This window comes from Nomascus leucogenys, chromosome 6 (genome assembly GCF_006542625.1).
Source record: "Nomascus leucogenys isolate Asia chromosome 6, Asia_NLE_v1, whole genome shotgun sequence".
Taxonomy (NCBI): Eukaryota; Metazoa; Chordata; class Mammalia; order Primates; family Hylobatidae; genus Nomascus; species Nomascus leucogenys.
This window is the reverse complement of record NC_044386.1, coordinates 50,052,705-50,077,533: the sequence shown is the minus strand read 5'-3', so window position 1 is coordinate 50,077,533 and position 24,829 is coordinate 50,052,705. Positions and strand designations below refer to the sequence as shown.

The 24,829-nt window shown below is 45.7% G+C and overlaps 2 protein-coding genes across 2 annotated transcripts in view; one reads left to right on the top strand and one right to left on the bottom strand.

The window, feature by feature from the left end:
- LOC100589061 (aromatase) overlaps positions 1–21,133 on the bottom strand; it is a 128,215-nt gene extending 107,082 nt beyond the window's left edge. The window contains exons 1-2 of the mRNA XM_003266925.4: positions 21,032–21,133; positions 5,201–5,309 (exon numbers count right to left, since the gene is read on the bottom strand). The gene's annotated coding sequence lies outside the window, so the exon portion shown is untranslated. The remainder of the gene's footprint in view (positions 1–5,200; positions 5,310–21,031) is intronic.
- Positions 21,134–24,152: 3,019 nt separating this feature from the next.
- GLDN (gliomedin) overlaps positions 24,153–24,829 on the top strand; it is a 63,816-nt gene continuing 63,139 nt past the window's right edge. The window contains exon 1 of the mRNA XM_003266927.4: positions 24,153–24,581. Within this exon, the coding sequence (XP_003266975.1) occupies positions 24,219–24,581 (363 nt within the window). The 5' untranslated portion in view covers positions 24,153–24,218. The remainder of the gene's footprint in view (positions 24,582–24,829) is intronic.

The following is a 24,829-nucleotide window of genomic DNA, read 5'->3' as shown; positions in this document are numbered from 1 at the left end:
CTTCCTGGGACTCTTAGTCTTGGTTGGTCATGGGGCAGGGGTGTCAGAGTTTTCCCAATCTAGTTTCTAGAGTTCACAGATTCCAGAGGGCTGTTTCCTGGGATCAAGGACACTTTGTTTTTTGTGTCCTGACTGTGGCTGTCATGGTTAGAATGCATTCATTATGAATCAAGCTGACATTCTTTCAGGAAACAACTGGTCATTAGAACAGAATCTTCTCTCATTACCAGCATTTGGAAAGTTGAGTTTCATTTTGTCGGTCATTCAATGTGAATCTTTCCAATAATGTGGTATGTCCAGCATTCCAGCATGAACCACATATTTCCCCAAGCTGACCATACAGCTTTCTTCTGGAACTTTCACAGGAGACACCCTGAGATGTAGCCTGCAGAGCTGAAGGCGACAGACGAACCTCAGCCCCTCTGCATTCATTGCGCAACTATGAGGGGACAAGCACTTTGCCCTCAGTTGTCATCAGCCCACACTATTCCTGTCTGGCACAGCCTCCCTTCCCATTGGCCAAATTCTCACCATTCCTTTTCAAGCTCCGCCTAAGTGTCTCACCCCTACACCCTTTCCCTTAATCAGGCTGAAGTTGGAATGTGTTCACCCAATTTTATTATAACTAAATATACTCAGCTTAGCCTAAGCTTTAGCAGATTTTAATAGTTATTAATGGAATATTCATCTATTTCCCTATACACACTGTAATCAACACTCCCATTCTCAAATGCACTACTTAAAGTGTCTGAAGATCAGACACTTTAAGTAAGTTAAACTCATGACAAAGTTTTCTGAAGATATAAGCAGATCCTGTTAGATACAGATGCACATACAATTCTTACGAACACTTTCATGTTCACTGTAGCATGATCAAAATATCTGACCAGAGCCTGTCACTGCACCATGTAGACATTCTTACAAACAGCTCTTATCTAATCCTCATAAGCCATCACCTGTCACCCATAAGGGACAATTAAACCACGGATCCACATGATTACTGTAGGCTTGCTTCTTCATTGGCTGCAGGAATCTCATGAAAATCATGTCTTCATATATAGCAAACCTTTGGGCTTATGCATCCTTCTAGGAAGAATAAGCAGTTAATGGGCATGAAAGGCCTTTGAACCCTATGTAGCCCTGTACGTGTGCAAGCTGCTCTTTTAAGAGGACAGCAAAAGACAGTGGCAGAAGTCAGGCTGGGCTCCAGACCCAGCTCTGCCTTAATAGTCAGGTGATCTCAATCAGATCATTTGTATTCTCTGAACCTCAGGTTTCTTGTCTGCCAATGGAAATTATAATAATGCCTGCCCTACTGTGAAGTTCAGATGAGCTCATGGATGTGAACACCTTTTGAGGGTCACAGAGAGACATTTGAATGCCAGCCATCATTTGTTCACGTATATTAACTCTTAGTTTCTACAACACTAGGAGATAGATATCATCCCCTCCTTTCACAGATGTGGAGACTCCAGTGAGGAGACCCTTGAGGATCTGACCTTCCGACTCAAATCTCCCCATCCAATGCTCTTCCCCTCTGTGCTCAGGCACCATCCTCGGCTCCCATCCCTGCTCACAGCTGCATCATGTGCATACTGTAAGCATCACATCGTATAGTCTTACCTTAAGTCTGGGGTCCAATCAGTTGTCAAGAGCCACACGCTGGGAAGACGGAGATCAAGGAAAACCAGCCAAGCTCCTCCCAATATAAGGATGTTTGCCAAGTTCCAGGGAGCACCTGCTACCCCCAGCCCTGGGTGAAGTAAGCACTGGAGAGAACAGACAGGATACAATGGCATTGCCCTGAGAAGGCTTTTCATCTGGCTAAGGCAAGGACTTAGAGACACAGGTAAGCAACAGTCAAGTACAAAACAGCACATGGTTAGGTTCCAGGTGAGTAAGGAGGCGAGATGGACATTTCAGGTGCTCCATGTAAAGACACTGGTAATTTCTGAAGCTCCTTGTGGCCCCAAGAGGCCCAAAAGCTGCCTCAATCTGCGAAGACACCAAATCTGTATCATCTCTCCTCTTTCCTTAACCCCACTTCTCAGGTCCTCCTCTCAGCCCAAAGCTCTGCCTTATCCTCTTCCCCTCTAACCCAGTGCTGTCCAATGAAGATAGAATGTGAGCCATTAAGTAATCTTAAATTTTGTAACACACATATTAAAAAGAGAAACAGGTGAAATTAATCTTAATAATATATTTAATTCAACCCAGTATATTCTAAATAAAATTATTTCATCATGTAATCAATATTTTAAAAATGATTGAGAATTGTACATTCTTCACATCAAGCCTTCAAAATCTGGTGTGTGTTTTATCCTTAGAGCACATCTCAATTCAGACCAGCCACACTCCAGTGCTCCACAGCCACCTGTGGCTCATGGCCTGTACTGGACAGTGCAGCTGGAAACCAATGGGTGGGTTCTCTCCACCCTGTGCCTCCAACCCATTCCTGTCTCCCCACTCCAGCCCGCTTACTTCATCCAGGGCCTTGCTGTCTCTTGCCCACACCCAAGCTACAGCCTTTGAACTTCCCAACCACCCTGCACACTGCTGGCTAAACCCCCCATAGAAGTAATCTGTGACCCACCAGTACCTCTCCATTGCACACATAATTCAGGCCCTTCACAATCATCACTGATGGACCCTGTGAGCACCTCTCCCCATCCACCCACCATGCCCCTAGATCCCCCATGACTGCCTACTGTAGGGCGGGGGGCCCACCACATTTTCCTTCCCAGCCTGTGCTCACCCTGCTCCCTCTGCCACAATCCAATTTCCCTCATGATGCCCTGCCCAGTGGCTACCTTCTCCAGGAGCTCCTTCCCCATCTTTCAATTCGAAATCACTTGCGCCATCCTTGGAGTCCTCCAACCAGTTCATCCACCCCCTCTGGCCCTAATTTCATCTGCACATCTAGGGGTAGATTATCTCTGGGCTCTTTAAGAAAAGACCTTCTAACTTGATCATATCTCTCTCTGTCTTGTAGATGATTTTTTAAGGTCCCACTTGTGTCCCTCACTCATCTACAGGCTCCATGAAGTCAGATATCAAACATTTCCATTGCTACATTCTCCAGGCCTAATCTGGATCCTCCCAGAGTGGCTCTTCAGTGAACATCTACTGAATTGAACAGACATGCACAGAGCAGATGGACAGCACTAGGGACTGGTCCTCTGGCCCCAGAGGCCATGAAAGAGTATCCAGGCAGGCTGGACTATGCTGGGAAGGGGGAAGGCCTGGGCCCTCATCAAGAGGGAAGGACCCCAAAAGGAAGAGAAACCCATCAACATCCTGTTAACTAAATGGAGAGAAATGCTGTTTAGGAAAAAAAAAACAAAACATGATAAATAAAATTCCTGAGAGCAGCTGCTAAGTCAGGGAGCACCAAACTTATCCCCTTCTGCAAGAGAGTGAGAAGATGGAGCTACAGCTCCCGTCCCACATCTGCATCTGGTGTGGCCTTCCCGCCAAGGGCCACGGGTCGGACCTGGCTCCACAGACAAAGGGGCTGCTTAGGCTGGGCTTGAAATAAGCTGAGTGGAAACCTGCGAGCCCCTGGCTGCCTCCCTGTGCATGGAAAGGAGCTGTCGGTGAGTATGGAGATCTCTGCCCTTGTCAGAGGAAGGCTTCCTCATCACAAGGCAGGGCAGGTGTCTGTACCCAAGAGCTGAGCAGAGAACAAGCAGCCAGTGGAGGCTTTCGCCTGAACTGTGCAATCCTTACCTGACTGGGAAGTGCAAGTGACAATTAATAAATTAATAGCGAGTCACTTTATGTAAATACCTCTCTCTTTTTGTATGCTATATTTAGAGAAACAAACTGCTTTGGCATTTAGAGATAAATTTTATGTAAGAGTTTGTTGCTGCTTCTGCTGTTGTTACTGTTCATCATCGAGATAATAAAAGCAAACTAGAAATACTCAAATGCCAGTACCACCGCCAAATATATAAAATATATCCTAGGCCCCTTTCAGTCATCACATTCTTAACTTTTAGGAAGAGCCCTTGTCATAATCTGATGCTTGACAAAATGTTCTCCATCCTTGCATCACCCCCACCCCCCACTTCCGCACTAGGATTTTGCAAGTGCATTTGACTGTAACAATCTTGAGGGACACTAACTCACTGGGTGGCGTTGGGCCAGCCTCTACTGTGCTGGGTCTCACCAGCTGGATTCAGCACCTCTCAGTTTCTCTCCCACTGTGGAGACTTTTTCAGCTCCATGAGTCCATAACCTGTGATCCCATTAGGAAACAATGCAGTTGCTAAAATTTTATGTCTGTAGGGAACACATCCACTTCTGGCTGAACTGTCCCTAAAATGCTGCTAACACAGAGCTTCCAAACTTTCAAGCCTCAGTAATGGCTCCAAGGAATTCAGTGTTTTCTTCTGCACCAAATGAATGCTGGAGCTAAAGGAAGGGCCCTGGACAAGCCTTAGTTGGCTTGGTTTGAAGAAGGAACTTGACCTACTGCCTTCTTCCTGTTTTCCCTTGCAGTGGACTCCAGGGCCACTGTCTCTGGGCCTCTCTCCAAACCCCTACCACTATGTTATCACCACCCTGAGAGTCCAGGCCCTCGGGTGGCCCACAATTGCTCGCCATGCCTGGCCTTTCTCCAGCCCTCTCTCTCCTTGCCCGCTGAGAAGCTCCTTCTTACAGGAAGCTGCTCTCAGGTAGGGAGTAGCCACACTCAGGCATAATACTTCCTAAAGAATTTAAGTGCAGATGTCCTATAGAAGGAAAAAATCAATTAGGCTTCCAAAGAAAGTAAAGTAAATAGAAGAACTTGTGGGATCAATGATAAACGGAGATGGAAATGTTTTATGGCATGAAAACCTTCCAGCACAAAATTTTTGGATTTGGGTGTGTCTCTACTTTTTTTTTTTTTTCAACCATGTGGTCTTGGGAAATTTATTTAACCACTGTGAAATTCAGTGTCTATGCCTATAAAATGGCTATGGAGTCACTGATCTACCCCCACAAGATAACATGAAAGTGCTTGCAAACTGTAAAGCTCAGCACAGACCTCAATGTCCATGCCCCGCCCCCAGCACCCTGCCTCTTCCTCTGCCAGGGTGTCATCTTCATCTCAGCCCTGACACTCAGAGCCCTGGAGAGAAGAGGGAGGGATGTACACCGGCGCTTTCCCTTCCAACCTTCCCACACTGCAGCCCCTCCCCACCTCCCAACTCACCACAGGGATTTCCAAATGTTGCTTTGTGTGTGCGGATTTTTCCCCCCAAGAACACTCCAAATTTCTGGAATCCACAGGCTGAATTTCACCACAGGGTTTCTGACACCGCCTATGAAAGGACAACGGGACTCTGTGCCAGGGCGGAAGGGAGGAGGGTCTGTGTGGAGCTTTTCTACGTCATGGTTAAAATCAGGGGACCTGGGGATCTTGCTTTTCCCCCCCCCATCCAAAAACGTGTCCCTTCTGACAATATTCACAGAATCTCTCAGCTTCCCCCACCCAAAGACTGGGCAGCGTGATGACAGGCTTGGTCCAATTTTACAGTCAAGCAGCCCTTGGAATGGGGCTATTCCCACACACGAAGGCCAGTCAGAAGACACCCCACCAGCCCCCAAAAGAGTGGACACACTTATATAAAGGTAGACATTTCTGGTCATTGCCAAAGATGAATATTTTATAAAGCCATAACTTCTTGGGAATTATTCTGGTTATTTCTAGTTACCATTAGCTTCATATAATAACAATTTGTTCCCAAATAAGTTTGGAATTTTTCCAAAGATGCTAACATAGAAATAGGAATGAATAAAACAAAGCCAATTTATAGGCTACTAAAACATTGTAAAGAGAGGGGCCATCACACTGACTGAGCCCCACTCTGATGAATTAAGTAATGTACCCTGTGTGACAACGTAACAGACTAATGAGGGGTAGATTAGAACCCAGTTCTTCTAATCCGGGCCAGCTCCTGGCTGGTTGAGAATGAAATGGCAATAAAATAATACAAACTAAAACATAATTATTAGCCAAAAATAAAAGGCAACTTTAAAACTGGTTGAAAACAAAATGTCTACTTAAATCCAACTAACAAACAAACACATAGAAATTAAAATTGAGAAAAAGCAATGGAAGATGCAAATTTCAGACAGGTAGAGTGAATGTTAATGGGAAATCCTTTAAGCTGTCCACTGATCTAGAATTTTTACTATCAGTTCTAGGGACCCTAGGGGTTATAATTCTGAGGTGGAAGTGATTTTATGTTGGGAAAACAAAAGTCAGAGGCAAAACAATAACAAAATTCTGGGGGTTTGTTACAAATTAAAGTCAGAAGTAGATCTGTAACCTCATTTTTGGTGAAAATGAGAAATCAGGATAAATAAAGAAAATACTTCCTTTCCCCTCCTCACAAAGGGAACAAAATACCAGTTACAAGAAAAACAAAATAATTAAGAGATTTCCTGAACCAGATAAAATTTCCAAGTTTAGGGCACACGGTTATCTGCCTGTAGTCCCAGCTGCTTGGGAGGCCAGAAGATTGCTTGAGCCCAGGAGGCTGAGGCCAGCTTGGGCAACAAGCAAGAGACCCTATCTCAAAAAACATTCCCTGTTTGCCTAGGGTCAGTGTCCAGGCCAAGTTGCTACAGGGTGAAGCCCTTATAGTGGATCTGAATGGCAAGCTGAAGACATGTCCTGTGGGTGTTCTTCGCTGGCAGGGTGTAGGGGTGGTGAGGACTAAGAAGTCTGGGAAGAAAGATCCCATTGTAAGGACTTGCAGCCCATAGATATTCGCCTCCCCTGCCATCCACTTTCTCTGCTCTAGCCTCTTGGGCTAGCAGAGTATGAAACTAACCGTGGGGATTGAGCCTCATACTTATCCAACAAGTACAGATGCTCCTCAACTTACCGTGGTGCTACATCCCTGTATGCCCATTGTACGTTGGAAATGCTGAAAAGTTGAAAGTGCAGGCCGGGCGCCGTGGCTCGTGCCTGTAATCCCAGCACTTTGGGAGGCCGAGGTGGGCAGATCACTAGGTCAGAGATCAAGACCATCCTGGCCAACAGGGTGAAACCCCGTCTTTACTAAAAATACAAAAATTAGCTGGGCGTGGTGGCACATGCCTGTAATCCCAGCTACTTGGGAGACTGAGGCAGGAGAATCGCTTGAACCCAGGAGTCAGAGGTTGCAGTGAGCCAAGATGGCGCCACTGCACTCCAGCCTGGTGACAGAGTGAGACTCCGTCTCAAAAAAAAAAAAAGGAAAAAAGGGCATTGAGTCCACCTAACCTATCAAACATCATAGCTTAGCCCAGCCTACCTTAAATGTGCTCAGAACACTTACATTAGCGTACAATTAGGCAAAATCAAAGCCCATTTTATAATAAAGTGTTGAATAGCTCTTGTAATTTATTGAATATTGTACTGAAAGTGAGAAACAGAATGGTTGTATGGGTACTTGAAGTACAGTTTCTACTGAAAGTGAACTTCGCACCATTATAAAACTGAAAAATCGTAAGTTGAATCATTATAAGTCAGAGGTGTCTATAATTAAGATAATTCCTGAGTCCCCCCCAAATGTTCCCAGTTTGATTAGGGTAGGTGTCCAAACCAGATTGCCACACAGTAAAGATTTGTCTTACTGAGCACTGTCAGCTTAATGCACAGTTGACTCCTGGACCTCACAAGGCCCAGCTTCCAAGTGGCCAGAGGCAAAGCTCTTCTAGAGAAAGAAAGGAGGAAAACTGCATGGGCTGCATCAGATGTCCAGAACTCCTGAACAATGAAAATGAGACTGAAATGAAACTCATAGTAACCCAACATAGATCTTACAGTTAAAGATTTCTTGCTGTAGAATTTTCAGCTACGATAAAGTTGAGAATGTGGCTCAACTCTAAGCATTATAGTAGTAAATCCCAAGGATCTAGACTTTCAGTTTTCTTTATCAGATTTGTCCAAAATCTTGCTAAGTACCTAAAGAAAAGAACAATGTGTATATGACATAGTGGTGTCCTTGAAACTAAAAAATTACAAATTATGGAATAGAATGGAGTTGTATAACAGAAAATGTTCTTTTTTAAATTCATTGGCCAGTAACATAGAATTTTGAACCTGGAAGAAACCTTAATATGAGACCCAGGTTTTGGATAATGATACCATCTAACAAAATGAGACACAGGGCTTTGGAAGGGGCCAGGGCAATGAGAGGCCTGAAAGTTCAAGTGTTTTTAACTTCATGGTGTATCTACTGTAAACACATCGCTGTGTGATTCCGTTGAATCGTTGTTTACTGCATTTCGTTGAACCATAGGCTTTTAAACCTGGAAATATGAACTAGCTTGCCCATGGCCATACAGCTAGCTGTGGGGAAAGTCTGGGGTCAAGCTCAGTCTTTTGAATCCAAACCCAGAACTGTTTTCCCTACTCCCACTACATCTCCAGTGACTCTGCATGCACCACTAATCATCCAAAAGCAGCTCGTATTTTTGGTTTCGGGTAGTCAGGTCTTAATCATCTAGCATCTTGAAAGAATAAACATGAGTAACATTTAGAAGTAAAGTTACCTAGGACTTAGTCCAGCTCTAAGGCCAATGGGTGATCCACGGTGCCATATGCCAGGCTGGTTACTGCCCAGATCTCTCCTGTTTGTGTTCATCACTGCCCTCCATTTCTTTCAGAATCAAGCGCCAGGGCTAATTAAACTCCTGAGTAAAGCCCAAGGCACCATTAGGGGCTCAGTTGGTGAGCTGGCTGGTAGAAAGCACAAAGCAGTCTCCTGTGTTTGATTCCCACAGACACTGGGATTAAATGAGTAGAGCCATCTAATGTTCCCACCCCCCAAATCATGCATGCATGCATTCACTTATCCATCCACTAATTCATTTGACATTCTTCTTTTTTTTTTTTCTTTGAGACAGAATCTTGCTCTGTCATACAGTGGCATGATCTCAGCTCACTGCAGCCTCTGCCTCCGGGGTTCAAGTGATTCTCAAGGATCCAGTGTCTTCAGGATCCAGTATCCACAGGCCCCTTGGGGCCAGGCTCAGCCCAACAGAGAGATGCGTGTTCTTCACAGGCACTAGTTCAGTTGAAATAGTGGCTCTCCGCCACATCAGACTCAGTGTCCCTTCTTATAACCCAAGACTCCGTCTCAGAAAAAACAAACAAATGAAAACAAAGCAACAACACATAACTTGTAACTCTCCTTTTGTTATGCTCAAATGAAACCCGTAGATAATATATCTACCTACACACAAAATTTCCTCCCTGAATTCGTAATATAAAAAAATGTAATGCACTCACTGGGTTATAATCAAGAAAGAAAGAAAAGCAATTTTATAGAAAAATAAGTATTTCAGTATCTAAAAAATCTTGTACATGACTACACTGGGAAACCTACTAAGTAGTTAGATGTCTGCACCTATGTGTAGAGTCACCAAGAATGCAATAGATGTAAATGCACACAGATTCACATGTGTTTTTAGTATGGCTCAAACACTGGGATTACCATTGCCATTTGTAACATGATTTTCAAAATGGTGAACAATCTTCATAAAGTCCTGAAAAAATATGTACCATCTTCACTCTATGCTGCATTCCTGAAAAATTCAGTGTATTTTAAAACTGCAAAAAAAAAATCCTGTGTGTTTATATATAAAATGGGGTTGGATGCTAGATCCACCTAAGTATAAACAGGTTTTCATGGACATAAACATGGAGTGGGATATTTGAAAGTCATGAGGGACAGTCACTTGTGATGCGGATGGTCCTGACCACTGCAAAGCATCTGACATCCCCCCCACCCATCCACTAAATGTCAACGGCATCCCACATTCATTGTCGTAACAAACTGTGATAGTAACAAATGCCTCTACAAATTTCCAAAGATACATCTTAATGGGTGGAACCACCCTCAATGGGAATCCTGAGTTACAGGGCAGGGGTGTGTGTGTGTGTGTGTGTGTGTGTGTGTGTACATTAAGTGTGCCTTCCAACAGCTGGAGTTGAGAGTCACCTGATCACCCTATTGCTCCCTGTGATGGTTAATTTTATGTGTCAACTTGACTGGGTCATAGGGTGCCCAGATATTTGGTCAAACATTTTTCTGGGTGTGTTGGGGAGGGTGTTTCTGGATGTGATTCATATCTAAATGGAATGAGTTGGAGTAAAGCAGATTGCCCTCACCAATGCAATTGGGCCTCAAAAAATCAGTGGAAGGCCTGAGTAGAGCAAAAAGTTACCATCCCACAAGTAAGAGAATTGCTGCTGCCTGACTGGCTGGAAGCTGGAAGAAGGAACATAAGGCACAAGGGCGGAATGGTGAGAAATAGGGCAGAGACAGAGTAGGCAGGGGTGGGGTTGTGGAGGGCCCTGTGTATGAACATATCACATGGACCGAAGAATCGAGTCTGGGCTCACAAACTAGCAGACTGGGAGTAGAAGTTGCACTTGGAGAAGTGGCACAGCGACATCGTTGAGGTGTGTTGTGGACCCAAACTAAGGTGCAAGACAAAAAAGAAGAGGAGGAGGGAAGGGGCATAAGAAATGTCAAGTGAGGAAAGGATTTATACACATGCACCTATAAACATGCACAACTGATCAGTAAAATATGAAAAAATCTTGCTATCATTAATAAAGCAATAAAAAATAAAATGATATGGTACCTTCCGTCATACATGGAGTCACACCACTGGTACTTGGCCCTTTGAGTCTAGAGCTCCAAAGAGAGCTCTGGGCAGCAGGCAGGGTTTGGGTTTGTGGTGGTCAGAACCCTCGGCAGTGGATAAAATCACCAAGGAAGAGTCAACAGAGTGAGGATGTAGGGCACAACCCTGGAGAACACTAGCAGTTGAGGTGCACAGAAGTTGGAGAACAGTTCAAGGAGGCTGAGAAGGAACAGTCGGAGAAGTAGGAGGAAAACCAAGAGAAAGTAATGTCATGGAAGCTCAGAGAGGAAGGAATGTCAAGGAGGAGGAAGTGATGCAGAGCTTTGAAAGTTGCAGAGACTTCAAGTAAGATTGGCCTTTAGACTGAAAAGTTTTCATTGTATTTTGCAAATAAGTCATCAGCGACCTTGGCAGGATGGGTTCAATGTTTGGTGGGAGAAGAAGCTACATGGCCGTGACTCGGGGAATGAATGAGGGGTGAGGAAGGGCAGATGAGGAGTATAGCCACATTAAAGATGGCTGGTTGACTTTGGGAAGAATAAGGTGGTTTTGGAGTTGTAAGGAGACCCCCAGAATTGAGTTCCTGTTTTCTCCACCACAATTCTAAACCAATCGGGTGGTAGGATGAGAGCAAGGCAGATGGAGATCAAAACGTCAACTTTATTAGGGATAAAGCTGACATTGGAAATGGTGACATTAAATGTTCAGCAACAATTTTTCCAAATGAGAAAGACAGACCCACTAATCACAGGCAGCACTGAACACCCGAGGCCTTCCTGCAGAGAGGCTGCCCCTGGAGAGCTGGAACCACGTGAGAGTAGACTAGAATGAGAGCTTGCTGATAAGGCCAGCTACAAAAAGGAAAGAGGAGAGGTGAAGAAGATGAGTCAGCCAAGACATTCCTCCTCTCTGGGGAGAAGAAAAGGGAGTGAAGGGGAAAGAGGACAAGGGGCATTTTAGGGAAATCTCTCCTGATGGAAATAAGGAATGGGGGCAAACCTGTAAATACTGACCCAGAAGGAGATAAGTATAGTTAGCATCTTTTGTTTGCATCTTTGCAAGAGCATATGTATTTGTATGACCCAGAATGGTTATTTATGGGGTAGGACTGGATAGAATGAGGGCGAGTTCAGGGGGGCGTGACTTCTTACTGTCTGTAAAGAAAAAAGGTACTGGAATCACACATGGCTTTACTATTTTTCACATTTGATTTTTAACACATACTGGTTAGTTACTTTTTGCAAATTACTATCATTACATAGCAACTCTATCTTATTCAGTGCTCTTTACATTTCATTTTGTTGGGTATTAACAGGGTAATTCTTTCCTGCTTTGTTATTTGCATTTGCCTGGTATTTTTTCTTGACTTTTTATTCTCAACCTTTATCACATTTGTTAAATGTGTTTATTTCTTGTATGTGTGTATATATATATATATATATACACACATACACATACACACACACATACATATATATACACATACACACACACACATACATATATATACACATACACACACACACATACATATATATATACAAGAAAGCATACAACTATCTGCTTTTTATTTTACCAAATCTAATAGTCTCTATTAAGAATAATTCTATTCACATTTAATAATACATTGAATTTTGTTTCTTCTATTTTACTTAATATTTATTACTCATTTAAGCCCCCTTGATGTTCTTTATATTAATTAGTTATCAAGTTGCTGTTCAATTATTTTCTTTCTCTTCTTAATTTGGGAGCTCTAGTCTAGTTTTTCATTCCACCAGCTCCTTCTCCTTTTTGTCATTGGTAGTCAAACTCATTCTTTTATTCCATTATACCAACATAAAAGTCCAACTATTTCCCCAGATTCTCTCCTCTCCTGCTGTTCCTCCTCCCCCAGCATGAGGCCTTTAGGATGCTTTCACTTCCCACTCTCACACACCAATGTGAGACCTGTGGAAACTTCACTTCCCCTCTTTCTCCTTTAGAACTTTTTGTTCCAGGCTATTGTTAACATTTCCCTTGAAATATGTCTCTTCTATTTTCAGCAATTATATTACACATTCCTGAACTGTGTATTATTATCTGTCTGAATTTAACTGACGATGTGTTGTAAGGCTCCTTGCTCACCACTAATTTTTTTCTCCCTTTTCCTCCTCCTTCCATCCTGTAGCCTTTAAGCTGATTCATCTATTGTTTGGTTAGATCTTAACACCTTTTTATCTGATGGAAGATATGGGTGACAGGTCTTTTCCTTGCATATTCTCAACTACGTTTCCTTGACCCTGACAGAGGAGTGGGGTCTTGCTACAGGATTCTTGGTGTGCAGTGTTTTTCTCTCAGTAATCTTCGCATGATTGGCCTCAATCATCCCTACTTCAGGTGTCATAGAAGAGAAAGTTGATGCCCCCATGATCCTTCTTCCCCTATAAGTCACTTGTACTTTCTTTCTGGAAGACTGTAAGATTTTCTTTTCATCCTTAGTCTTCTGGAATTTCTCAACCTATGAATCAGTTGTCCAGCCCATAACTTGCCAAAACCTTCCAATAGGCAGACTCAGGCCCTTTCTTAACTTGGGAAATTTACTTCCTATTAACTACTACCTTTCTTTCCTTCAGCTACTGAATTTGTCTGCAGATCTTGTCATTTAGTTCTGGAAAGTCTTTTTGTACTCTACTGGAATGTTTATGTCCTAATGTTAATATTTTTAAATGTATTACTGTTCCCTAGTGGCTTGGTTTTGTGTAAGCCTCTTCTAAGAACATTGCTGTGCCCCTTAAGTATGAGGGTAATGTTTTCTTTTGTCTGCTCTCTGGGCTCAGGGCCAGCAGCTGAGGTGCCTTCTCAGAAGGGAGAGATCCAGGCCGGGCACGGTGGCTCACGCTTGTAATCCCAGCACTTTGGGAGGCCAAGGCGGGTGGATCACGAGGTCAGGAGATCGAGACCACGGTGAAACCCTGTCTCTACTAAAAATACAAAAAAATTAGCCGGGCATGGTGGCGGGCGCCTGTAGTCCCAGCTACTCGGAGAGGCTGAGGCAGGAGAATGGCGTGAACCGGCGAGGCGGAGCTTGCAGTGAGCCAAGATTGCGCCACTGCACTCCAGCCTGGGCGACAGAGAGAGACTCTGTTTCAAAAAAAAAAGAAGGGAGAGATCCACAAATGGTGGTTATCAATCCCCTATCAAGTCACTGCGGGGAGACTCTCATTTTCCTGTTTTCCCACACCTCCCAGGCTCAGGAGTAGAGATAGACTCAGCATACCTGTACAACTCCCTTTTCTCATCCAGCCAGGTCCATCTGCCAGGATACTCACTGATGCCCAGATACTGGTGCCCTCTTGATTACAGAATCGGGGGTGGTTTGGAGACCATGTGTTTACTCACACAGCTTTAAGAAAGTAGCACATGTTTAGGGTCCACAATTTGACCTAAAAAGTGACATTTTCTAGAACTCAGCACTTCCTTATTTCATTTGGAAAGGTGCTTTTAAAGGCTGAAGTTGGCCCTGGTGGAGGTCAGAGATCATACGTGGTTTCCATAGTGACAGAAGCCAATGCAAGTCTTGGCAATAAAAGGTAAGCTTCCCTTAGCCGGAGCCACTTCTTTGGTCCCTGGCTTGAGTCTCCAGGCTCAGCAGATGGGGTGTCATCTTCTCCAGGCTTGATATTGGCAGGAATCCCTTTTGGTCACTCCCAACCAGTCTTTCTGGAGAAGTAAGGCATATCTATTCTAGCTTGTTACTCTGCCTTTTCAACCCAGGAAGGAAAGGTCTTAGGCTATCAGGCCCCAAATTTGCTTTTTTTTAAAGGGCCTATATGCACCTATTCACTGCAGAGATGACAGTTCCCCTACATGGTTTTTAGGAAATCATGTTCTTACATCATTGCTCTCTTAAAACCCTCCTTAATCTGCTAGACCAGGCTTGGCTTTCTCTCTTGACTAGCTTAGACATTCTAGCATTCAGTGTCTGCTCCAGGTTTGTTTTTAAACCTTGGAGCCAAGTGCCAGTCTGAGCCCTTTTCCACTCCATCACTTTGAATCATTTCCCTGCTCTATTGTTTCTCTTCCTGTCCATCATTTTGAGCATTCCTCAGTGGCCCAAGATGGGGGCCAAAAATTTCCTACTTTTGATAAACAGTGCATGGGTGAACGCTGATGAGGTTTCAACGATGTGACCTTGGGCAGATCACTTAAACGTCCTGAGCCCTGACTTCCTCATCTGTGAAATGCTTATAAAACCTGCCCTGCCCCGTTCACAGGCTTATTATGGAACTCAAATGACATGAGGAAGTACTTTGAAAACTGAAGTGCTCTACACATGTAAGGCTTTGTTTTATCCTTTCAAAAACAGTGGCTTGAGTTCCATAAGTGGAGCTTTGCAGTATTAACTTACTTCTGTGGATTTAGCAGTTTCAAATTCATGAGCCATTCTCATGATTTCACAGAATCCACTCTCAGAGCTTCCCTTTACGTTTTCATTGTTTCTGAAAACAATCACTTTTTCATTTATTGAAAGGTCATCACTCCAGGTGAAAAAGGAAAAGATTTCTTTCTACAACCTGACACGGTTACAATTTAAAGCCTACTAATGTTGGAATGGCAGATTCAGGTGGTTGATGTGGTAGATGTGGAGATGTGCCTCAGGTCCCCCTTCAAGAAAGGACTGACTGCCTGGCTGCGGAGATTAAGATTAAAGCATGCTTCAGCTGCAGAGAGCCACCTGGCCCCAGGTCATACCTTCCCAGGGCAGCCCACATCTGTCCTGTGACTGAGTGAGGTAGGTAAAAGCCCAGTCACTCTGGCCTGACACGGGACACTGTGATGAGCAATACACAATCCAGAGCTTCCCAGTGGGTTGGCTGAGGTTTTGCAGGGTTCGACTGTGCTGGATTTCTCCCTCTGCCCAATCCCGCTTCTCCTTCTTTCATTCATAGGTGCTGATCCCTAATAACCATCTTGTACTCCAAATTCCATCTCAGCACTTGTTTCCAGAGAATCTAACCTGTGACAGTCAGGTACACTACACTAGAAAGGTGGAGTGGGGTGGGGTGGGAGGGCATGTTTGTTGCAAAGAAGGAGAGAAAACAATGGGAAGCGGGGATTTGAAATGGCATCACCTTCACAACCACGGACAGCTCCACGTCGAACAATGAGTGGGCAACTCAAAGGTCTAAGACACTGCTACCAGGATAGGTGGAAATCTGTTGTTACCAGCCCGACTTGGACCAAAATCTCACAACGGAAGCAATAGCATCTATTCTTATTCCCAACCCTAGAGATAAGCAGATTTGGTGCTCTTACCTGGAAGCACCACAGGCTAACTTCCAAGAAAATGCTAACAACACACTGTGTATTATACAAAAACCCCTACTAGTATCAAGATTGGCTAAATGATCTAAATATTAGTCACAGTTCTGTTTTTCAACTACCTTTTTACATACAGACGAAAGAGAAAGTGACATTTTCTAGAACTCAGCACTTCCTTATTTCCAGGTGGGTTTAAAGGCTGAAGTTGGCCCTGGTGGAGGTCAGAGATCATACGTGGTTTCCATAGTGACAGAAGCCAATGCAAGTCTTGGCAATAAAAGGTAAGCTTCCCTTAGCCGGAGCCACTTCTTTGGTCCCTGGCTTGAGTCTCCAGGCTCAGCAGATGGGGTGTCATCTTCTCCAGGCTTGATATTGGCAGGAATCCCTTTTGGTCACTCCCAACCAGTCTTTCTGGAGAAGTAAGGCATATCTATTCTAGCTTGTTACTCTGCCTTTTCAACCCAGGAAGGAAAGGTCTTAGGCTATCAGGCCCCAAATTTGCTTTTTTTTAAAGGGCCTATATGCACCTATTCACTGCAGAGATGACAGTTCCCCTACATGGTTTTTAGAAAATCATGTTCTTACATCATTGCTCTCTTAAAACCCTCCTTAATCTGCTAGACCAGGCTTGGCTTTCTCTCTTGACTAGCTTAGACATTCTAGCATTCAGTGTCTGCTCCAGGTTTGTTTTTAAACCTTGGAGCCAAGTGCCAGTCTGAGCCCTTTTCCACTCCATCACTTTGAATCATTTCCCTGCTCTATTGTTTCTCTTCCTGTCCATCATTTTGAGCATTCCTCAGTGGCCCAAGATGGGGGCCAAAAATTTCCTACTTTTGATAAACAGTGCATGGGTGAACGCTGATGAGGTTTCAACGATGTGACCTTGGGCAGATCACTTAAACGTCCTGAGCCCTGACTTCCTCATCTGTGAAATGCTTATAAAACCTGCCCTGCCCCGTTCACAGGCTTATTATGGAACTCAAATGACATGAGGAAGTACTTTGAAAACTGAAGTGCTCTACACATGTAAGGCTTTGTTTTATCCTTTCAAAAACAGTGGCTTGAGTTCCATAAGTGGAGCTTTGCAGTATTAACTTACTTCTGTGGATTTAGCAGTTTCAAATTCATGAGCCATTCTCATGATTTCACAGAATCCACTCTCAGAGCTTCCCTTTACGTTTTCATTGTTTCTGAAAACAATCACTTTTTCATTTATTGAAAGGTCATCACTCCAGGTGAAAAAGGAAAAGATTTCTTTCTACAACCTGACACGGTTACAATTTAAAGCCTACTAATGTTGGAATGGCAGATTCAGGTGGTTGATGTGGTAGATGTGGAGATGTGCCTCAGGTCCCCCTTCAAGAAAGGACTGACTGCCTGGCTGCGGAGATTAAGATTAAAGCATGCTTCAGCTGCAGAGAGCCACCTGGCCCCAGGTCATACCTTCCCAGGGCAGCCCACATCTGTCCTGTGACTGAGTGAGGTAGGTAAAAGCCCAGTCACTCTGGCCTGACACGGGACACTGTGATGAGCAATACACAATCCAGAGCTTCCCAGTGGGTGGGCTGAGGTTTTGCAGGGTTCGACTGTGCTGGATTTCTCCCTCTGCCCAATCCCGCTTCTCCTTCTTTCATTCATAGGTGCTGATCCCTAATAACCATCTTGTACTCCAAATTCCATCTCAGCACTTGTTTCCAGAGAATCTAACCTGTGACAGTCAGGTACACTACACTAGAAAGGTGGAGTGGGGTGGGGTGGGAGGGCATGTTTGTTGCAAAGAAGGAGAGAAAACAATGGGAAGCGGGGATTTGAAATGGCATCACCTTCACAACCACGGACAGCTCCACGTCGAACAATGAGTGGGCAACTCAAAGGTCTAAGACACTGCTACCAGGATAGGTGGAAATCTGTTGTTACCAGCCCGACTTGGACCAAAATCTCACAACGGAAGCAATAGCATCTATTCTTATTCCCAACCCTAGAGATAAGCAGATTTGGTGCTCTTACCTGGAAGCACCACAGGCTAACTTCCAAGAAAATGCTAACAACACACTGTGTATTATACAAAAACCCCTACTAGTATCAAGATTGGCTAAATGATCTAAATATTAGTCACAGTTCTGTTTTTCAACTACCTTTTTACATACAGACGAAAGAGAAAGTGACATTTTCTAGAACTCAGCACTTCCTTATTTCCAGGTGGGTTTAAAGGCTGAAGTTGGCCCTGGTGGAGGTCAGAGATCATACATGGTTTCCATAGTGACAGAAGCCACTGCAAGTCTTGGCAATAAAAGGTAATCTTTTAAAATGAAAATCTGTTATCCATCTACCCACTCCTCCCCATCCCACACACACGTAAAACTCCTCATTTGTTTCCCATTGCTTTTACAGTAAAGGCCTCAACCCTACAAGGAAGGTCCCACCCACAGAGTCTGGCCCCTGCCTTGGTTACAGCCTCATTTCACTCCCTCCTTCTTGCTCCTGACACTCTATGCGGCACCGCATTGCCTTCTTATGGTTCCTCAAATAAGCCATGCCATCCCCCGCCATAGGGCCTTGAACATGTTGTTCCTCCTCTCTGCAATTCTCCTCACCCCCATCTTCGCCTAGTTTACAACTCAGGTTCAGGTGCCAACACAAGCATCCTTTTCTCAGGGAAGCCTTCCCTGAACCACATATCCAACTCCAGGACAGGCTCTTCAGTGACATGATCTCAAGGAACTGCGTTCCTTTCCTCCAGAGCATTTATCTTGTGGCCGCATTTAGAATTGCACCCTCATGTCTAATACTGCTTGGTAAATCTGTCTCCCCACTCTAGGCTTCAGGAATGGTGCCTGGCTTTGCTCTCCATGCTATTCCTGGCTCCCAGCACAGTTCCTGGCAGATAGTAGGCACCCAATTACCATTTGCTGAGTAAATGAATACATGAAAGAATGAAAGAACAAAAGAAAGGAAAAAGGGAGAATTGCTGACTTTGGTTGGGTGGTGCGAGGTTTCTTGGGGTTTAACAGTAGGAATGGGGAGTTAAAACCAGAAGAGGCTGAGTGGAAAGTGCATGTGGTGACAACTTTTAGGGTGGCTCTTTCCCTAATCACCAGTGGGGTGGACGGGTGGTGGGGCAGCAAAGCCATCAAAAGTCACAGCGTAGCTGTCAATCTCATCACTGAAGACAAGAATACCCAAGTGCTAGGCCAGGAAAATTATTCACTTCACAATCAGGAAGAAATGCTGTGGAACTGAAGTTGGGATATATTCTTGAATTTGATTTTATTCTCCAGACCCCTAAAGTTAACCAGCTGGAATCATTTTTAAGGACCATTCTATTTAACTTTTGGAAATGAAGCATCTGCCTTTTAATGGAAAAACTACTTCTCATTGTAAAGATAGCACACAATGTTCTTGGCTGCTTTGGTCTCCAAAAAAAGGGAATTGAGATATCTCCCTGTGTCCCCATTATATCTTGAGCCTCCTGTGTCAACAAAACAGGCCAGATTGATAGCTGACTTTTTTTTTTTTTTTATAATAAGTAAAAAGTAGCAGGCCATTCTGTGAAGTATCAGGCAGGGCAGCCTATACAGGCATATCTGCCTCTCAAGAAATCTCAGGAGGCTTAGGGATCCACACTGAAAGGCTCCATATAACCAACCTCAAAGCCACGGTATTCAGACAAGAACCCAAGTTTATCATGCATTCAAAAGTTCTGTTCCTCAAAAAGCATCTACAAAGTGTGATTAGCTAATCAATCGATTAATCAAATATTCCTACTTGGCACAAGTCCCTGCTGTGAGAGGACACAGTTAAGATAGGTCCCTGCCTTAAGAATACTGTAACCCAACTGAAGAAATAGGATGTGGAAGAACTAAGATGTCAATTAACAGCCCAAGGCACAGAAGAACTAAGATGTCAACTAACAGCACAAGGCACACGCAGTGTAAGTCTCAGCCGGTTCATATGGCCCATATCTAACAATACCAACCCGTGTTGAACATTCATTATACAACAAGTGCTTTACATGTATTTTCTTATTAAAGCTTCACAACCCTATGAAATAGATACAATTACAGTCTCTTTAAAGAACATGAGTAGCATATCTAAAATCATGCAGTTAAAAAACAGTTTCAAGGTCAGATCTGATTCCAAAGCCCAGGTGCATAACCACAGAGCCCCTGCAGCTTGTAGAGCTCACAGTGCTTGGGGTTGGCCTAGGAAGGCAAGACTGGCTGAGGAAGGGGGCTCTGAGCTAGGCCTTAAAGTGGGCAACACTGACAGGCCAGTGATGGAGATAGGTCACTGTGTGGCAATGCGGTGGAAAGAGGGTTGGAGAGAGAAGATAGAGGAGAAGAGGAAAGAGGGCAGAGCATGGCAGCTGCTTGGGCACAGCCACTTCAGGGTGAGGGATGAGTGAAGATGTCTACCTTGTAGGCCATATCAACATATCCCCCTTCTTATGTGAAAAATGCCATCATCCCACACAGGAAGAGTTGGAGAGGATCTGACAGTGGAGTCTGGTAGGAAAGGAGTCTGGCTTTTCCTTTGCCCTTCCTTCTGCCCCTCTTGCCCCAGAGCAATATCCCAGGCTTTCCACCCACCCAGCCCACAGGGTGGCCATGCTACAAGCCTTTTGAGTCCTGCATCCCAAGAGGGGCAGCTCCTTGGCTTGAAGTTGTCTAATAGAGCCTGCCTGGCTCTAAGCCAGCCTCATCTCCGCCCTGTCTACTGGATCTGGGCTCTGAACTGGGGTGGGAGGTGGTGAAATGGGGAGGCTGGTTTAGGCTACCACTTCCTCTCCTCACCATTGGATAGCCAGTCTTTCAAGGAAAGTGGGGGACTAGTTCTGTGGCATAGAACAGTATAGTTCTTAGGCCTTCCTATTTCAGAAAAACACTCAAGCCGTGTTTTCCCTCTGCTCTCACACCACGACAACAGTCATCAACACAGAAGACTTCCACGACCAGATGTGTGGGGATTTTCCCCCACACACCAAGCAGCGGGCACCAGCTGGGTGTCCTCCAACTCAGTTCCAACACTGTCTACCTGGAAAGAGTGTCTGATCCCACAGGTTGAGGGCTCAGTCAGATGAAGAGATACATACGCAAGGTCTGGAAGATCCCGAGCGCAGGATCTTCTGTCCTGATAGGGTAAGTTCTTCTTCACCTTCCTGTTTGCCTCCAGGTGTTCAGCCCTCCAGAAACTCCCTGAACCCTGTGCTTTGGGCCTTTTATGGAGATTTCATTTGTTGTCCATGACTGAAGCATGTGATTGAACAAAATGTGATTGGACAAAAAGGGTATGATCTAATCTCGGCAAGGTCTGTCTGTCCAGATTCTTCTTCCTCTCTTTGTGTAGCATTCCTTCCTCCAGGGTATGGGGCATGACCTCCTCTGGAATGAGGGTCTTATGACCCACAATCAGATTATAGAGTCCTGCCTTGGGTGGATGAAAGGAGGGCAAAGAAGGCCAGAGAAATATTGTTTCCTGAGGCCTAAAGCACCTCTATATTATAGCAAAAGACTGTAACAAGCGTCGTGGGAGTTATGGACCAGAACCATGGACAAAAATCTATATGCATGTAATCATAAGATCACCCCCCCCACCACACACCACATTATTCTACATAGAAGTGCCTTCACTATACAGCTTTTCAATTATTCATTCGTTCATTCACTCACTTATTCAATGGGTAATATTGAATTCCAAACCAGAAACTGTGCTATGTGTTGGGGGTGACATGGCCCCTAGCCTCAGGAGCCTTCTATTCCATGGTTAATGGTGGGTATTGCTGAGAGATGATCAGTCAACAGTAACTGTAATGAATGTTAGGATAAAGAGAAGCCCAGAAGGCTCTACGGTGTTCCAGCTGCTCACAGGGTAATCTGCTTGTCTTGTTTACTCCTGTATCTCCAATGCCCATTATCATACCTGGCACAGGAAGTGCTCAGTTAAGTGTTTACTGAATTAAATGAAGATCTGAATGATGCTGAGTGTCAACCCTCCCTCTCAGTGGCTCCTTCCCATTGGCCCTAAACCTGATACCTGGATGAAAAGAGATAAGGACACATGACAATTCTTCAAGTAGGTCACAGAACGTTTGAGTTGGGAGGAAATGGACAAAGCTTTTTACATCACTGCCATCCTCTCCCAGTCATCATATCCCCACAGTGGGATTACTTTATGAAACACTTGGACCTTCATGCTTTCCTAATTTCTCCTTATCCTGTATGCTCTTCTAAGAATACTGAAGTTGGTCAACGTTCCTATTAAAACTCAGGAATCTAAACTTTTACCCAGAATTTCTGATTGAGATGTCACTTCAGTTTCCTTGTGCATTCTCAGAGGCTCTACCCTGGCTCACCCTGGAGAGTAGGGGGCAAGAAGTCTGATACTACTCAGCTTTCTCTCCTGTGCCAAAAAATCCTACCTGCAAGAATTAGAATGTGTATTTGTCCATTCTTGCCTTGCTATAAAGAAAAGCCTGAGACTGGGTAACTTACAAGAAAAGAAGTTTAATTGGCTCATGGTTCCACAGGCTGAACAGGAAGCATGGCAGCACCTGCATCTGGGGAGACCTCGGGGAGCTTTTACTCATGGAGGAAGGCAAAGCAGGAGCAGGAACATCTCACATGGTGGGAGCGGGAGGAAGAGGGACCAGGAAAGATGCTACACACTTTTAAACAACCAGATCTCATGATAACTGACTATCATGAGAACAGCACTGAGGGGATGGTACTAAACCATTCATGAAGGACCACTCCCATGATCCAATCACCTCCCATTGGGCCCCACCACCAACACTGGGAATCGCAATTCAACATGAGATTTGGGTGGGGACACAGATCCAAACCACATCAGAATGTGAATCGTTGGGGGAGTAGATGGTTACAGAGCTCCTACCATTAAGTCAAAAGTGCTTGCTCTCCAATCATTTTACTGGTCTCTCTCAGGTGCTGAAACAGTGTGGTCTCTGCTAGAGGAAGTCCTTTTTCTATAACTGCTCCAACTGGCTCATTGGCGGGGAGCCACCTCTTCCTTGAGTTATTGGGCTATGGAAACAGCAATCCTGCCTTCTGGTTGGGTCTCCCAAATGGGAGACATCCATACAGAGTGATTTTTTTTTTCTTAAACAATGTCAAACCCGAGGTTCTTAACATGAGGCTTGAAGATTGCTATCTACGTTAGTTTCCCATAGGTCCTGGGGCCCCAGGGAAGCAGAGCCATTCTAGGAGAAGCTGAGAAAGATCTTTAGTGAAGAGGTTCTCTGAGGAGACTCAAAAGTGACTCTGCATTTGGTTGACAGTGGCCCTCGAGGCAGAGCAGGTATTGGGCAACATAAAAGTTGCAAGGAGTAAATGAGAGGCATTGGACAACATGTTTTCCTAGGGCTAGGTAACAACCCAACCCTGGCCCAGCTCTCCAACCCTTAGGCCAGAAAGCACCTCCTCATGGTCTCGGGACATGCTCAAAGCCTCCCAGCTGAGTAGCAACGGAGTGGCTTTAGGACCAGGTCTCCTGATTCCTGGGGTTTTTTTCCTCATCATCCTGCCATTTTCCGGATATGGATCTCATCGCAGAGTTCCCGGCTTGTTAAATCCTGGAACTCTCCTTTCAAGGACCAGTCCTGTTGGCCAGGCAGTCCTGGGCTTTTTTGGTTCTGATGGGTGGCCTTTTTTGCCTTCCAGTGCCAAGTGTCTCCCTGCCCCTATCCATCCCCTTCCTGGGATAGGTCATCTGGGGTCTTCAGTGGCCTCGTGGAGCCTCATGGCCATGGTGGGGAGTGATGGGCAGCCTGGTGCTGGGGCCAGGACCAGACCTCGCATGGACAGTGGGCACGTGCCTTAGCATCTGGGCATGCTGATCTTTTTCTCCAAAGAGGGCAGTGTAGAGGTAGAAGGGGGTGGAATCCGGAGACTTCTCCCCATAAGAATTCCTGCTCTCCCCCTCAGTCTGACCCTTGCTTTGCCTGTCTGGGCCACAGCAATGCCCACAGGCAGAGCAGTGGGAAGAGGAGGAAAGGGTTTGCTCAGCTGTCGGGACTCTGGGAGCACAAGCCCTGCCAGCCCCTCCTCCGCAGGCTGTCTCCACTGGCTCCTCTCCTGCTTCTGCCCGCCTGTCCCTCTGGGCTGCTCGGGCGCCACCACTACTGTCCCCATCCCGCCCCGCCAGCTGGGCCAAAGGGTGACTTGACTCACGGCGCTGCCACCAGCCCACGGCTTGCCCGAGGCGTATAAAGGCTGCCAGGGCTGAAAGCTGCCAAGCCCTGCCCGGCCCGAGGCGCACAGAGCATGGCCCGAGGCGCTGAGCGAGGCCGTGGAGATGCGGGTTGGGGCCTGCGTGGCGCCCTGGCGGCCGTGGCGCTGCTCTCGGCGCTCAACGCTGCGGGCACGGTGTTCGCGCTGTGCCAGTGGCGAGGGCTGAGCGTGGCGCTGCGGGCGTTGGAGGCGCAGCGGGGCCGGGAGCAGCGCGAGGACAGTGCCCTGCGCTCCTTCCTGGCCGAGCTGAGCCGCGCGCCGCGCGGGGCGCCCGCACCACCCCAAGACCCGGCCAGCTCAGCTCGCAACAAGCGCAGCCACAGCGGCGAGCCCGCGCCGCATATCCGCGCCGAGAGCCAGGACATGCTGCTGATGATGACCTACTCCATGGTGCCGGTAGGCGGGGGCTCGGTTCCCCGTGGCGCCCCGGCCAGGTGGGCGGCTGGGGGTGTGGGGCGAGGACGCCGACGCCCTCTTCTCCCCTGGCCAGGCTGCGAGGTGCTGCGGAGAGGGCTGTGGGCATGAGTAGTTGGGATGTCACCTCGGCAAGCACCTCAACCCACTGGAGTCTGTTTTCTCATCTGTGAGGTTGGGGACAGGGTGAAGGAAGGAGTCTCTTCTACCTCTGACATTCTTTGAGTCCG